The 15,514-nt window shown below is 49.3% G+C and overlaps 1 protein-coding gene across 2 annotated transcripts in view; it reads right to left on the minus strand.

Moving 5' to 3' along the window:
- LOC311527524 (sodium/nucleoside cotransporter 2-like) overlaps window positions 1-15,514 on the minus strand; it is a 44,581-nt gene that overhangs the window by 19,029 nt on the left and 10,038 nt on the right. For both annotated transcript variants that reach the window (XM_084641600.1, XM_084641599.1), the window contains exons 4-11: window positions 15,131-15,222; window positions 14,365-14,554; window positions 5,613-5,754; window positions 4,268-4,381; window positions 3,176-3,253; window positions 2,691-2,771; window positions 2,042-2,122; window positions 1,485-1,610 (exon numbers count right to left, since the gene is read on the minus strand). In XM_084641600.1, coding sequence (XP_084497726.1) covers window positions 1,485-1,610; window positions 2,042-2,122; window positions 2,691-2,771; window positions 3,176-3,253; window positions 4,268-4,381; window positions 5,613-5,754; window positions 14,365-14,554; window positions 15,131-15,222 — 904 coding nt within the window. The remainder of the gene's footprint in view (window positions 1-1,484; window positions 1,611-2,041; window positions 2,123-2,690; window positions 2,772-3,175; window positions 3,254-4,267; window positions 4,382-5,612; window positions 5,755-14,364; window positions 14,555-15,130; window positions 15,223-15,514) is intronic.

Genomic DNA, 15,514 nt, shown 5'->3' on the forward strand with positions numbered 1-15,514 from the left:
CCCCAGCCTCAGATCAGCTGCTCCCAGGACAAGAATGGCAGCAGCTGGTGCTTACAGGCTTCAAGTTGGGCATCCAAGAGACCCCATTCTGGATCTCCAGTCAGCTTCAAGCGGGGACCTGGCTAGCGTGGCTCTTGGTTAGAGCCGGGCTTGGGTGAGCCCCCTAGATCTGAGCTCTGACCCTAGCTGTGCGTCTCCAGGGCCCATCTACACTACAGGAATCCAGGTGACACAGTCTCCTAGCCCGGGCACATGCAGTTCCCAAACACAGAGATCAGATATTCTGCCCACACAGGCCAGAGCCAGGGGAGCTCTGTACCATACCTGCCAGCACAGACACAGACTGTGACACTCAATAGTTTAGTCTTTTGGGGTATGTCTACACTGTAATGAGAGACCCGGGGCTGGCTTTGGGGTATGTCTACACTGTAATGAGAGACCCGGGGCTGGCTCTGGGCTTCCAGGGCTTCAGCTAATGGGCTATGTAATTGCAGTGCACACATCAGGCTCTGCCACCCTCAGGGTCCTAGAACCCAGGCTTCAGCCTGAGGCCAGACGCCTACACCGCCATTAACCAGCCCCGCAAGCCTGAGTCAGCTGGCACGGGCTTGCCGCGGAGGTCTAATTGCAGGGTAAATGTACCCTTGAAGGCTGTAATACTTTGGTCTAATTCTGGTTGCTGAGTTTCACAAGGAAGTGGCCTGTGATAGCGGACAGCCTAGATGGGCTGGCCTCAGACTCTATGCCACCTTGGCCTTGCTCAGTGCAGCCTCCGTCCCATCCTCAGGGCTGAGCCCACACTGAGAGAAGCCAAAGAAATCCATGGACTGCCCCCATGGGATGGGCTTGCTGGCTGTCATGGCAGGGCAGGCAGGGCTGTGGATGGGTGCCGTTCGGGTGCCGTTTAGTCATCCTGGGGAACTTTACATCTGGCTGAGGGCAGGTCTGTCTCCTACCTGCCCCCCAGCCCCTTTGCCTCCCCGTGGCAATTCTTTTGCCAGTCCCCCTATGTGCTAAGACCCCAGCACAGACCCTATGGCATATATGCTGCAAGAAGCCTAGGCCCAGATATTGCATTGCCACCTTTCTAATTGCTGGTAACCTTACTCCGAAGGCCCCACTCCTGCCCCACCTCTTCCCCCAAGGCCTCGCTCCTTCTCTGCTTCTTCCCCAGACCCCGCCGACTTCTCCACCTCTTGCCTCCAAGGCCCCGCCCCCATTGCTCGCTGGATCGTCTCAAGGAGCCTGCCTGCAGGTAGGAGGTGGCTGCAGCTGAGCAGGGGCTGGTGCAGGATGATCCGGCGCCTCTCTCCGCCCCATGGTAACCGGACTTTTGGTTCAGGTGCCATTTACCAGGCACCTGGCCACTCTAAATGGTGCCCGGACACGGAAGCCAAAAACCGGCCTGTCCGGGTGGCAGCCCTGCTCAGATATCGCTGCCTGCACTGAGGCAGGGGAGTCTGGGTGCTGACTGCTGCACTCACCCCAAAGGACATGTAGGCTCCCATCACGCTGCCGGCAATGGTGGCGAAGCCCCCGGTCATCACTGCATGAACTTCTGAGAGCGTCATGTCTGCCAGGTAGGGGAGGACCAGCAGTGGGGCCTCTGTCTGCACCACAGGAAAAGGCAATGAAGCTCCAGCTGATTTGCAGAACAAGAGATGCTTCCCTGGCCAGCTGTGCCCTGGGCAGAGGGGGTTCACCCCACAGTGTTACCCCAGGGGCTCATGTTTCCCCAGGGATCTGGGGGATGTCTGAGCGCATCCTCTGGAGCCGTGAGCAGGCTAGAGTGGTCCATAGCACACACTGCAGCAGAGCCTCCCAGGAGCCTGCCCTCTGACAGGGGAAATGGGACATGGGGCCTGGCTTCCATCATGGGGCTGAGACATGCATCTCCAAAGGGACTGGGAGGGACCTAGAGGCCACAGGCAGGGAGGGAGGGGGCACTCTGCCCCTTGCGGGGGGGTGTGAGGTGTTTGGTGGTCATGTCCTGGTGCTGCCCTGCCTGAGGGATGCTGAGTTGCTTCCCAGCAGCTCTTACCTGTCCTACAAAGATGTTTCCTGCCACGCTGAGGGTCTCAGTGGGCGTAGTACCCATGGTGATTTGCAGCAGCCAGGAGATCTGCAGGGAAGCAGGCAGGGCTCAGCCACAGGACAAATCCAGGACATTTCACAAAGGCTTTGCCCCTCGTGGCCAGACCCTGTCCGGCTGTGGGCCCAGATCCAAGACGTGTGGCTGAGGCAGAGATACAGGAATGAGTGCTCTGGTACCAGGGCTTTGCACAGCCCCACAGGAGCTCCCGAGAGCTCAGGGGCAGCCTCTCTGGGGCTGAGTCCTATGTTAATACAAAGCTTCCAGCCACGTGTTCCCCTTTCATAAGGAGTCCTGCTGCCCCAGCCTGCCAGTGCCAGGAGCTTCTGGGACATGGGTGGGCGCCGCACGGCGAGCTGGGGCTCCTAGCAAGCTGGCTAAACCAGGTACCTTCTCAGATGTAGCCCTGGCAGGGGCTCCACCCGCCAAAGTCTAGGTTATTTCAAGGGGGAACAGGGGGACAGGCTGGTTAGTGACATGAACACTGGGGCACCAAGACCTGTACAGCCTCATGCAACAGGTGGGAGGAGCAGGCCCTACCATCAATCCCCCCTTTTACCAGAGCTGCAATCCCCTGAGACCCAGGGCTTGGTCTTACCTTCAAGATGAGCCACTGCATGAGGCCAACGTAGTAGAGAATGGACATCACACAGCTGAAGAACACGACAATTGGTAAAGCCTGTGGGCAGGACACCAGCACACAGGGTCAGCACAGGGGCCCAGCAGGGCTTGCTGGGGCCCGTGGCAGAGCATAGGCTGAAGCCCCACATCTCGCCCCAGTGCCTGCAGCTGGGCATGGCATGGCGCAGAATCGCAGCGCACAGAATAGTCCACAGGATGGCCCATGAGCCCGGAGGTCCGGCAGTGCTAGGGCTGCATGCCAGGTAGAAGGGGGATCTCACAGCACCAGCTCTCACTGCAGGCACAGAATGGCAGAATGAGAGCCAGGGCTGCTCTGCACCTAATGCTCCCCTCCCCTGGGCGGTGCCAATGGCCTCTCCCCGTAGGCCTGGCAGGGTGATCCAGGCCAGAGGAAATCTAGTTCCTAACACCCACTGTCCTCCCCACGACCCACGTGCTGACCTGAAAGGCAAAGGCCTCCTTGATCAGTGTGTCCCCAAAGACGAAGCTGGAGCCAGCAGTGGTGTAACTCAGGAAGGTCTGTGTGGGGAGATGGTACATGTTGGGAAGCAATGCCCAGGAGAATATGCCACAAGGCCTCCTCAGCCGTGACCGTCACAGGGAAACCCCGCAAGCCCCCTCCCCCACACAGTGCTCTAGCCCTGCCTGGGGATCACAGCAACAATCCATCCTGCCCCAGTGTGCACTGCATGGCATGGGGAAGCCTCTAGAGCCTCTGCCCTGGACAGAGTGGAGGAGGGGGAACTGGAGGAGAGCCAGGAGTGTAAGGGAGGTGTCAGTGGCCTGACAAATGATCTGGAGGCAAGGGCTCCAGCAGCCACCAGGGACTTCATGGCAGTGTCGGAGTTGGGGTCTCTGTGGCAAGGAATCAGGCCCAGATAAAGGGAACAGGGTGGGAGGCTGCCTCCTGGGTGCCAGGACAGTGAGGGCCACGGGAGTTGGGGAGCTCCCACTTACTGACAAGCTTATGGGAACCAACATGAGAGAAGGGCCAGCGCCTGTGGGACCCCAGGACAGAGGGAGCCGCTTTCTGCTAACACTGAACAAGGAACTTTACTAGTCCTAGCCCTAGAACTGTTCAGCCTCCCTCTGCTTCTCTGCACCACTCCTGCCCAGAGCCAGGCCCACTCCTTGCCCGGCTTCCTGCTACAGTTAAAGAAACAACTAGTCACGCCAGGTCCATGTGACGGCCTCGCCAGCTCCCTTCAGGCTATTGGCCAACACCAGCTTAAGCTTCCATCTCCTGAGCAATAAAGAATAGTTAGAACCTAGCCCCATGCCTGCTCACCTGGCCCCACCTCCACCCCACCCCCATCCTCCACTCCAGCCCCAGCCTTACCTTGATCTTCCACCCCTCCCTTTCCCTCCCCACCTCCATATGCAATCTCACCCCAGCCTCACCCCCATCCCCACCCACCCCATTCCCACCTCCACACGCATCTCCATCGACTCCAAACACACCCATCCTACCTCACCTCCATGCCCTCTCCCCGCTCCACCTCAAACCTCCCCCACCATCTGAGGATTCAGTACCTGGATCTGATTGCCAAGCCACTGGAATGCTTCGAATCCAGGATCCGTTCTGATTATAAAGATGCCAAGAACAAACTCCAAGCCAAGGCCCCAGAAGACAGCTCTCCAGGGCACCTGGGACCAAGACCAAAGCAGTGCCCTATGTTTTAAGTCCCATCATCTTTCCACTCTAGCCTCTGTTAGTCATATCAGACTCCAAGCCCCACTGTCATTTCAAGGGAGGAGTCAGCAGGCACTTAGCTGCCATGGTGATGGGTGCCATAGAAACCCCTAGACAGACAGCAGGTAGGACCAGGTGAGGGATGTGAGCATTGACCCCACCATGCTGGGCTGAGGGAGCCTCTTGCAAGATGCACTTTCCCCTCTTCTCTGAAGGGGTCCCTCCAGTCCAGAGTGAGCTCCCACCTCTGTTTGGCTGACCAGGCCCCGCCCAGTGAGAGGCAGGGCTATCCCATGGACTCTAGTGCACTCTGAAAAAGCGGGCTAAGGAGGTGGAATGGGAGGAAACCAAGGGGCAGACAGAGAGAGAGCAGAGGAAGGGACCAGGGAGACAGGCAACGAGATGATGCAAATCAGGGAATGGGTGCCAGGGGAACAATTCCTCCATGTAAGGACACATCACCCTTTGCACACATGCCAGGCTCACTCTCAGAGGAGCTTTCCTGTCAATGGCCCTGCACCACTGTGACCCAGATCAGAGCCTGACCCTACTGAACAAGAGACAGGTTGCGGGGGGCAGAATTACAAAGGTATTTAGGCACCTAATGTTGCAGCTAGGAATTTTGCAGTAGGATTTTCAAGATTACCTAAACAGGTGAGGTTAAAAGTCAATAGGAGTTGGGTGCTGAACTCACTTAGGTGCTTTGTAAACCCCACTAGGTGCCTATCTGCATCTAAGGGTGCCTGACTCCCTTGTAACTCTGGCCTGAGGTCAGTATTTCTGTCCCCACTGCGGGTGGAGGGCGATGGGGAATTTATTGCCCAAGCTCAGAGGCGTGTCACTCGGAGAGCCAGAATCTGGGCTCAGGAGTGGGTGGCCTATGCTCTGTTCTCTGGCCATGCTGCCGCTCTGATCTCTACCAGTGAGCTCCGCTGGCTGGGCGCCCTCCCCCTTTTCCGCTGGTGCCCCAGAGGCTTCTTCTATGGGGCACCAGGAGATAACAAATGCAAACAGTACAAGAGGGTGCATACTCCCAGAGACAACCTCTGCCTTCAGCCCCTAGGACAAGCCAGAGCTGAGCTGGTCAGGGAGACCTTCCCATGGAGAAGCAGCATCTGCAGCATTGGCCCAAGCCAGTCCTTCCTGCATGGAAGTGCAGAACCCAAAGGAAACACATCCACTTACTGCAGCATGATGTTTGGAGCAGCCAAAGAGGAACAGAACAAATGCGCAGAGGCCAGCAAATGAAATCAGTTGCTCTGGCCTTTTGGAGGTGTCCAGAGCCAGCCATGTGACCAGACCAACCAGAACGGCCAGCCAGAACACCCTGCAGGGGAAGAACCAGACAGCAAGTTGGCCAAGTGATGTGGCTGCAGGAACTCCCGGGAGCATGAGGATCACTTCTCCCCCTCCAGTGAGATGACAAGGGCTCAGTGCCAGCAATATGCCACTGACACTCTACTTGTCCCTCACCACACATGATCACATCCTATCCCCAACCTGGCCCAATGGCAGCAGCTGGTTGAAGTTAGCCCCAAGGAGGAGGGAGGTCATGCTGAATGGCTGAGGAATATTCCTACAGGAGCCTGCCATCTCCTCTGGTTGGAGAAAAAGACCCCCAGTTGGTCAGGGCAGTCTGCAGTGCAGAAGGCTTCGGGGTGCCTTGCTATCACTAAGCTATCACAGCAGCATCCGTGGGTGACACTTTCTACCATTCGTGGCTGGTAAGGAGACTCCTTCCCAACCTGGCAGGTGATGACTTGGCCTCAGCAATATAAGATCCTGCTCCGGTTAGCATTGAGCCATGCCGGAACGCTGTCCTGGCACTTCCTTAAGATTCCAAACAGCATTGTGATACTTCTGCTGGACCTGGTCCTTTCCCTCCATGGCTGCAGAGCATCCTCCAAGCTGTCAGGTGTGGGTGCCAGGCCCACGTGGAGACTGCTCGGTGGCAGGTCAGCACAGAGGGAGCCAGGACGCTGCAGCCAGGACCTGGCAGTTCACTGTGGTGCTGACCAATATCGGGAGCTGGGTAGTGGGGACACCTGGACAGCAGAACCCCTCACAGGGATCAGGAGCCCCGCAAAGGTAGGGGGGATGCGGGACAGGATGGGCTCTGTGAGGAGTCACCCTGCTCCCTTGGGCTTCTCCCAGCACCCTGCACTGTCCTTATCCCCTGCTCTGCCCAGCTCCCCCACTACCATCCATCTTCTGCTCCCTACCGGGGCCTCCCACTGACTTGTGTTCCAGCACTTGTATTTTTAGGACTCCAACACTGGTTCAGGTACCTATCAGCTGGTTAGCGTGACACAGACTTTAGGCAAAATCACGGCGAGGTTGACATGGGATGCACTCAGTAAAAAAGTTAAGGGTGGCAGCATAATTAATTCATAGATTCACAGATTCCAAGGGCAGAAGGGACCAGAGCTCATTGAGTCTGACCTCCGGTACAGCACAGTTCCAGAGAACTTCCCCAAAATAATCCCTAGAGCAGATCTCTTAGAAAAACATCCCGTCTTGAGTTAAAACATGTTAATGATGGAGAATCCACCACGACCCTTGGTAAGTTGTTCCAAAGATTAATTACTGTCATTGTTAAAAATGTACAGCTTATTTTCAGTCTGAATTTGTCTAGCTTCAACTTCCAGCCATTGGATGGTGTTAGACCTTTCTGTGCTAGATTGATGAGCCCATTATTAAACATTTGTTCCCGTGTAGGTACTTATAGATTGTGATCAAGTCATCCCTTAACCTTCTCTTTGATAAGCTAAATAGACTGAGCTCCTTGAGTCTGTCAATATAGGGCGGGTTTTCTAATCTTTTAACAAGTGTCATGAATCTTCTCTGAATTCTCTCCAATTTATCAAAATTGTTCTTGAATTGTGGACACCAGAACTGGTATTGTAGCAGTAGTCACACCAGTGACAAAGACAAAGGTAAAATAGTCTCTTTTTTCCTACTCAAGGTTCCTCTGTTTATGCATCCCGGGATGACATTAGCCCTTTTGGCCACAGTGTCGCACTGGGAGCTCATGTTCAGTGGATTATCCACCACACCTCCCAGATCTTTTTCAGAGTCCCTGTTTCCCAGGATAGAGTCTTCCATGCTGTAAGTGTGGCCTACATTCTTTATTCCTAGATGTATTCATTTACATCTGGCCACATTAAAACACAAATTGTTTGCTTGTGTCCAGTTTACCAAGCAATCCAGATCGATCTTGTATTAGTGACCTGTCCTCTGCTATTTACCACTCCCCCAATTTTTGTATCATCTGCCAACTTTATCAGCGATAATTTTATGTTCACTTCCATGTCATTCTCTATTTACATTTACATTGAGACCTAACAGTTAGCCAGCTTTTAATCCATTTAATGAGTACCATATTAATTTTGTCTTTCTAGGTTTTTTAATCGAAGTGTCATGTGGTACCAAGTCAAATGCCTTAAAAAAGTCTAATTATATTGCATCAACACTATTACCAAACTTGTAATCTCAGCAAAAAAAAAAAAAAAAAAGATATCAAGTTAGTTTGACAGGATCTATTTTCCATAAGCCCATGTCGACTGGCATTAATTACATCACCCTCCTTTAATTCTTCATTCATCAAGTCTCGTTTCAGCTACTCCATTATCTTGCCCAGGATCAATGTCAAGGCTGACAGGCCTATCATTATGGGAATCATCCTGTTTAACCTTTTAAAATATGGGCACAGAATGAGCATTCTTCCAGTCTTCTTGCACTTCCCCGGTATTCCAAGACTTATTGAAAATCAACATTAGTTGTTCAACGAGTGCCTCAGCCAGCTCTTTTCAAACTACAGATACAAGTTATCTGGACCTGCTAATTTAAAAATGTCTAACTTTAGTGGTGCTGTTTGACATCCTCCTCAAATAAGAGTGGATTGGAAAGAGTGTTATCATCATCATAATCATCAATGTTAGACCTATCACATCTGTTTTTTCCCAAATACAGAACAGAAATATCTCTTGAACACTTCGGCCTTTTCTGCATTATTATCAATATTGCTGCATTTCCACGTGGTAATGGACCAATACCATTGTCGGGATTCTTTTTGTTCCTGATATACTTTAAAAACTCCTCATTATCCTTAATTCTGCTGACCATAGATTTTACCTTGTGTCCCTTTGATTCTACTGGAATGGAAAGAGTATTCTCACCACCACATAATGAGACTATATCATGTTTTCCCCCAGATACAAAACAGAAATATTTATTGAACACCTCAGCCTTTTCTGCATTATTATTGATAATTCTACCATTTCCATCTAGTAATGGACCAATATCATTGTCAGGATTCTTTTTGTTCTGAGTATTGTTTTAAAACAACCACTTTCTTATTGTCCTTAACTCTCTGGCCATAGATTTTTCCTTTTGTCTCTTGGCTTCCCTTATCAATTTTCTACATTTCCTAGCTTCTGATTTATACTTATTACCATCAACTTCCCCTTTCTTCCATTTATTTATCTATCTATATTATTTTTTTAGCTGCCTTCATTACCCTTCTAAACTATGTCAGTTTTTTAACCAGTATGGCCTTCTTCAGTGATGGGATTGTGGATTTTTGGGTCTCTAGTAAGGTGGTTTTAAACAATTTCCAATAAGCATTCACCTTTTTCTGGTTAGATTTAAATTTCTTCCAACTGGTTTGGCTCATAATTGTTTCATCAGTGTTGTGAAATTGGCCCTTTTAAAGCACCAGGTATATATATATTACTTGTTTGGTCTTTATTCTGCTTGCACAATATAAATGTGATCAAGTCATGATCACTCGTCTAAAGTACCGTTAATTTTCAGTTCTGTGATCAGTTCCTCTTTACCTGTCAAGACAAGGTCAAATAAAGAATTCCCCCATGTTGGCTGCAACACTTTTTGAGTTAGGAACCTGGCATGTATAATGTTTAGAAATTCCAAAGGTGTTTTAGTACTGACAGCATGAGACCTCCAGCATATTTCACTCAAACTGAAGTCTGCATGATCACTTGGCTTTTCTTCCTACATATTGAAGATAGGTGGGTAAAGAGATGGTCATTCTGTTCCCTAGTCATTTAGTGGTCTGTAGCAGACACCAACTAATATGCCATCTTGTGCTTTATCTATTAGGACATTGATCCATACATATTCAAAATAATTTCCTTCTGAGTTATCAGTGACTTGGAAATAGGTAATCTCATTTTTGACATAGAGGGCCACTCACCCTCCCCTTTTGCCTATTTTGCTTTTCACATTCCAATCATGGGAATTATCCCAGTAGGTTTGAGCAATACCAACAAAATCAAATTTATGTTCATAAATGAGCAATTCCAATTCTTCTTGTTAGTTACCCAGATTCCTAGCACTGGTATTTAGGTAATCTAAGAATGTCTTCTCTTCATATTCTTTGATCCTTGACTAATTTTGTTCTCAACATCTTGATTCTGTGCTAAATAAGTTCTCATATCTTCCCTCTATTTTAATACCAGTCAACATGTCTTTATGGATAATAGATCTGGTCAAACAAACTAGTCATCATTTTCTGATGAAATCACAAGTTTTGTGAACTACTTACATGCAGTGTTGCCAATTTAGTGATTGTTTGGAAATTTGAATTGAAATTGAAACATGAATACACACTTTAAAAGCATATACAGTGTAGGATAAAATACGTGTATCTGAAAAAGTATCATAGATTTGAAAAGTATGAACAACGACTAGCTTCCTTGTACAGCTGTTTATGACAATGTCAGTGCATTCATTTTGGTGATGTTGGCCAACCTAATAATTTCAAATTATGATTTGTAAGCAAAGTCTAAATGAGCTCTCCCTGACAGCTAGTGATGAGCTGGGGACTGGGGGGGAAAGGCTTCAGGACCAGATTGTATTTACATTCACACCTAATCTACCTAGGTATCCAGCAAACAGAGCTGTGTTGCCCAAGTGATAGATTTTGGCTGGGGTTGGGTTACAAATCACTTGAATGCAGGGGGTGGGGTGGGGGGAGGGTAATGAAATGTTGTTGTTCTTATTGTACGAGTAAAGGGCAGTAGAACTGTACTTAGCCTGTGCTGATGGAGGGCATCGAGAGAGAGAGAGAGAGAGAGAGAGAGGGTGGGGACAGGTGTTTTGCTTAATGGTCTGCCTGAGTCACAAGTACTATTAGACCTGCCCCTCTCCACTGTTTAAAGACAGAGCTCCATAGTCTTTGCTTTGTTAAGTGATCACTACAGCTGAAATCACTGATGATCAGGTCTAAGTGCTTAGACCTGCTGTGGGACAGTGTTTCTGTGGCAGAGACGGCCCAGTCTGCGCTAGCAGCGAGGTTCCTCCACTGAGAGCTCAGCTAAAATCACTGAGAGCTGCTGGAACCTCAAGAGACCAACTCGCAGAGGTCACAGTGGCAGGTGGCAGCAGAAGGTGACGTTGCAGGGCCATTGGCAACAGAGTGATGGAGTGAACGGTGGCACAATGAACAACAGTGTCCAGAGTGAACAGTGAACAGCTGGAGGAACGAGCAAGGTGCTTTCTTGCCCCCCACCTGGGAGATGAACTCATGCGAAAGCACCTCTGAACTCTGAATCTCCACTGACCAAGGACAACACTGGTGAGTGTTAATGAGGCTGTTCAGAATGTTGGAGACACAACACAGTTCATGCGAACAAACATGGCCGTGGCATCGTACTTTCTATTTAAGCAAGAGATACCACACACTACAAACTGGAGGCCAATGTTAAGTCCATTGTCACTTGTTCATCCTGAAGTTGAACACTGGTTCCGAACAAGACCAGCAAATGCTCACTATCTTTCTGCAAGAAACTCAACTGACTGGCTAGATGCATGTAGTGCAACAGTGAAAGACTCAACAGTTGAAAAAGTGAAGAACTCTCCCACCACATTCAAAAAATTTGCATACGTGGCTGATGAACACACCAATGCAAATGGGCATCAAGTATTAAGTCATTGTGTATGTTATCTTGATGTCAGTGGTAGGCCAGTACATGCATTTCTAGATGTTCAAGTTATAGAAGACAGATTGGCTGCATCTGTGACAACCCACATCTTAGAAGAGTTAAATACTTGTCAATGGGACCCCAAAAAGATGGCTGCTTGTGAATTGATGGAGCTGGAAACTTCTCTGGAAGACATGGTGGAGCACAAGCTTTGCTCAACGAAAAGTGTAGCCCTAATCTCTCCTACACATACTGCAGAGGCCATCTACTCCAACTAACGCTAGTATGAGCTGCAGACTCTTCAAAAGACATTTACAAAGCTATAAATTTAATGTCTTCATTATATTCTTTTTTCAGCAAGAGTCCAAAAAGACTGAATATCTTGGAAAATATAGAAGATATACTGGGACTGAAGTTCAAATTAGTCCAACCTGGGAAAACCCTCTGGCTTTCTCATGAGCGATCCTTGGCTGTTGTCTTAAAATTACTCCAGCCATTATTACTGGCTTTGGAAAGTATCTACCAAGATAGGATGGATCTAAGTAGTGAGGCTGGTGGATTACTTTTGTTACTACGTTCAGAGAAGACTATTGCCATTCTCTCTCTTGTAAGTCTACTGTTGAAACCGCCTGGGTCATTAAACAATGCTGTCATAAATATAAAGGGAAGGGTAAATCCCTTTAAAATCCCTCCTGGCCAGAGGAAAAATCCTCTCACCTGTAAAGGGTTAAGATTCTAAAGGTAATCTCGCTGGCACCTGACCAAAATGACCAATGAGGAGACAAGATACTTTCAAAAGCTGGGAGGAGGGAGAGAAACAAAGGGTCTGTGTCTGTTGGTATGCTGCTTTGCCGGGGATAGAACAGGAATGGAGTCTTAGAACTTTTAGTAAGTAATCTAGCTAGGTATGCGTTAGATTATGATTTCTTTAAATGGCTGAGAAAAGAATTGTGCTGAATAGAATGGCTATTTCTGTCTGTGTGTCTTTTTTGTAACTTAAGGTTTTGCCTAGAGGGATTCTCTATGTTTTGAATCTAATTACCCTGTAAGGTACCTACCATCCTGATTTTACAGGGGTGATTCCTTTACTCCTATTTACTTCTATTTCTATTAAAAGTCTTCTTGTAAGAAAACTGAATGCTTTTTCATTGTTCTCAGATCCAAGGGTTTGGGTCTGTGGTCAGCTATGCAAATTGGTGAGGATTTTTACCAAACCTTTCCGAAAAAGTGGGGTGCAAGGGTTGGGAGGATTTTGGGGGGAAAGACGTGTCCAAACTACATTTCCCAGTAAACCCAGTTAGAGTTTGGTGGTGGCAGTGGTTATTCCAAGGAAAAAAGATAAAATTAATTTGTACCTTGGGGAAGTTTTAACCTAAGCTGGTAAAAGTAAGCTTAGGAGGTTTTCATGCAGGTCCCCACATCTGTACCCTAGAGTTCAGAGTGGGGGAGGAACCTTGACAAATGCCATCCAGGTATCTGCTACAACAGTAGTAGATCTTTGTCCAGAAATAGAAGCTACATTTGGATCAATCAGAGAGTTATGCATTGAAAAAGTACTGGAAGAAGCAAAGACTTCAGTCCAGAAGTTGACTAATGAAGGCATTTATATTGAATCCTTAAGTGAAGGGGACAAGAAGTGTTTGTTAAGACAACTGAAAAAGTACACAGACTTGAGTCTTAAAGACCTACAACAGCGACTTCTAGATTCTACTCAACCTCTATGTAGCTTTCACAGATCCCTGTCCTATAAAACACCGACAGTTGAGTGGAGTGAGGCACTACCAGCAATGGGGCTGCCATGTGCTCAGGACAGAATAGAGAATTTAAACACAGAGTGGAATATCATTCGACAAATGAATGAAGATTTGACTTCAACTTCTTTTTTACCATCACTAGTGGCTTGACCTGATCTTTGTGTTATGTTTCCTGGGCTAAAAGAAGTAGGAATCTCTTGCTACTCCCAGTCACAACAGCTACAGCTGAGCATTCTTTTTCATCATTGAATAGAATTTTGTGTTCTGAAAGAAGTCGCCTTCTGCCTGATCATGTGAATGAACTAATGAGCATATCAATTGAAGGAATGGAAGTACTGGACACACGAGAAGCCACCAAAGATGAATGCATTGCATTCAAGAAGTTCATTAACAGAGTTGTGCAAAATTATAACAAGAAACCAAGAAGGATGTAGATATAGTGCTTCATAGAAGGCTTAAGTAGCCAACTTTAATTTGTGTGATGATTTTAAAATCAAATAAAATGGTCATGAAACATTTTTCAGTTTTTACTATGGTGCCATACAGCCTTCACCCTTCACGGTCTCACACCTCATCAGCCCTGACCCCGCCTCGCTGTAAATTTGAACCCCCACTAATTTCAATTCCTGGAGAAAACACTGACTTGATCACAGTCATTAAGTGCCTACATGGCGACAAGTAGCCTGACCAAAGCCAGTGGGACCACTGGGGTGCCTCAGGGCCACTTGTGTGAGCGAGGGTTGCACAGTAAGGCAGGAAAGTCCAGGGATTACCCATACCGCCCCGAGCACATGGACCAAGGTGAGATGTTTTCTCTTTGAGCGAATACCCCATAGTGGAGATCAGCTTCCATCAAGGAAGAGATGGGAATCGTTTGAAGAGACAACCAAACTGCAGCCCTTCCGATCAGTATGGAGAGGCACAGTTCATATTATCACAATCCTATTTAGCACACCTGCAGTGGCTGTCAGATCCCTCCCCGGAGAGGCCTCTAGGGCCACGTCTGTCTGGGAATGTGTGCCAGCATGTGTCTGCCAGCTTCAGCACAGCCCCCAGCCCTGGAGTCCAGCGCAGGCCCAGTTAGTACATGCTCCGTGTGTGCACACCAGCCCAGCTCTCCTATGCTCATCAGGCGTGTGTGTGTGCACTGACGTGACGGAGACCCAATGCACCTGGTGAAACATGCAGCCCAGAGGAAAGTTGCTTTCCGGTGGATAATGTGTTTATTGCCAGACTCACCATTTTAGCCATGGCCAGGACTTCAGAAAGCATTTCCGACAGGGGCTCAGAAGCTTCGTCAGCTTGGCTCCACAGTGTTTCTGAATGAAGCCCCAGCCCACGAAGAAGATGACCAGACCAGTGATAACGACCAAGGCAATGGCTCGCTGGAAGTCCAGCCAACAGGCCGTGATGAAATAGGCCAAGTAAGCTGAGGAAAAGCAGGGCAGAGGCAGTGAGTGGCTTCAGGGGCCTGTGGGCAGACTCAGCTCTCACAAACCCTCCTTGGCCTCCAGCTATTCCTCCCCCATCCCTCACCACACAACCTCTACCACTGCAGAGCAATCCCACAGCAGTCAAGTGAGCTAGCTCATGGGCTTGTAGTGACCAGCCATTCCTGGGGGCTGGAGGGACTGACAGGAAGGCAGAAGTAGAGATCTCTGCATGTTCACCAGGAGGGGTAAGGGGGGGAACAGGGTCATGCTGTTCCAGGACTAGAGATGCCTGAACCCCCCGTGAGGAGAAGGTCTGACCAGGAGCAATGGGGTCAGAATGACACAGGCCCACTGTAGCTGGAAAGATATGAGATGAACTGGGCTCAGATGCAACCTTCGTGACAAGGGGTGGACCCCCCCTTGCTTGGGACATGGAAATCCAGACTAGCCCAAGGCCTGGAGAACATGCTGAGGGGATGAGTCCACTTGGCTGAGGAGGGGCTCTTGGTTCTAGTGTCTCTGATTCCCAAGGAGGATCTCCCACATGTTGTGAGAGGGCCCGACAGTCTCACCTGCACACAAGAGGCCCAGGAAAACCTTCCGGAGCACCTTGCTGTGAGCCTTACACACCCTTCTGGCCCACGACACGGGCCGTGCTGCACGCCTGGGGAGATGCAAACAGAGACACCAACGCACATGCAGTGTGCTTGCCGAGCAAAACTCCCCTGATTCAGGAGCCACTTGTGCCCAGCAGGAACTGCAGGATCCGGTGCAGCCTATTCACACCCATGTATCCTAACTGGCCTCCAGCTGTGGACAGTCACACAAACACCTCCAGCCTTCCTGGGATTTGGGGAAAGATGCCTCCCCACTACTGCCCTGCAGTCCAGGGAACAGTGCCCTCCAGAGGCACCGACTCCATGGGGGCTCTGGGGCTGGAGCACCCACAGACAAAT

This window comes from Lepidochelys olivacea, assembly GCF_965140295.1.
Source record: "Lepidochelys olivacea isolate rLepOli2 genome assembly, chromosome: 10".
Taxonomy (NCBI): domain Eukaryota; kingdom Metazoa; phylum Chordata; order Testudines; family Cheloniidae; genus Lepidochelys; species Lepidochelys olivacea.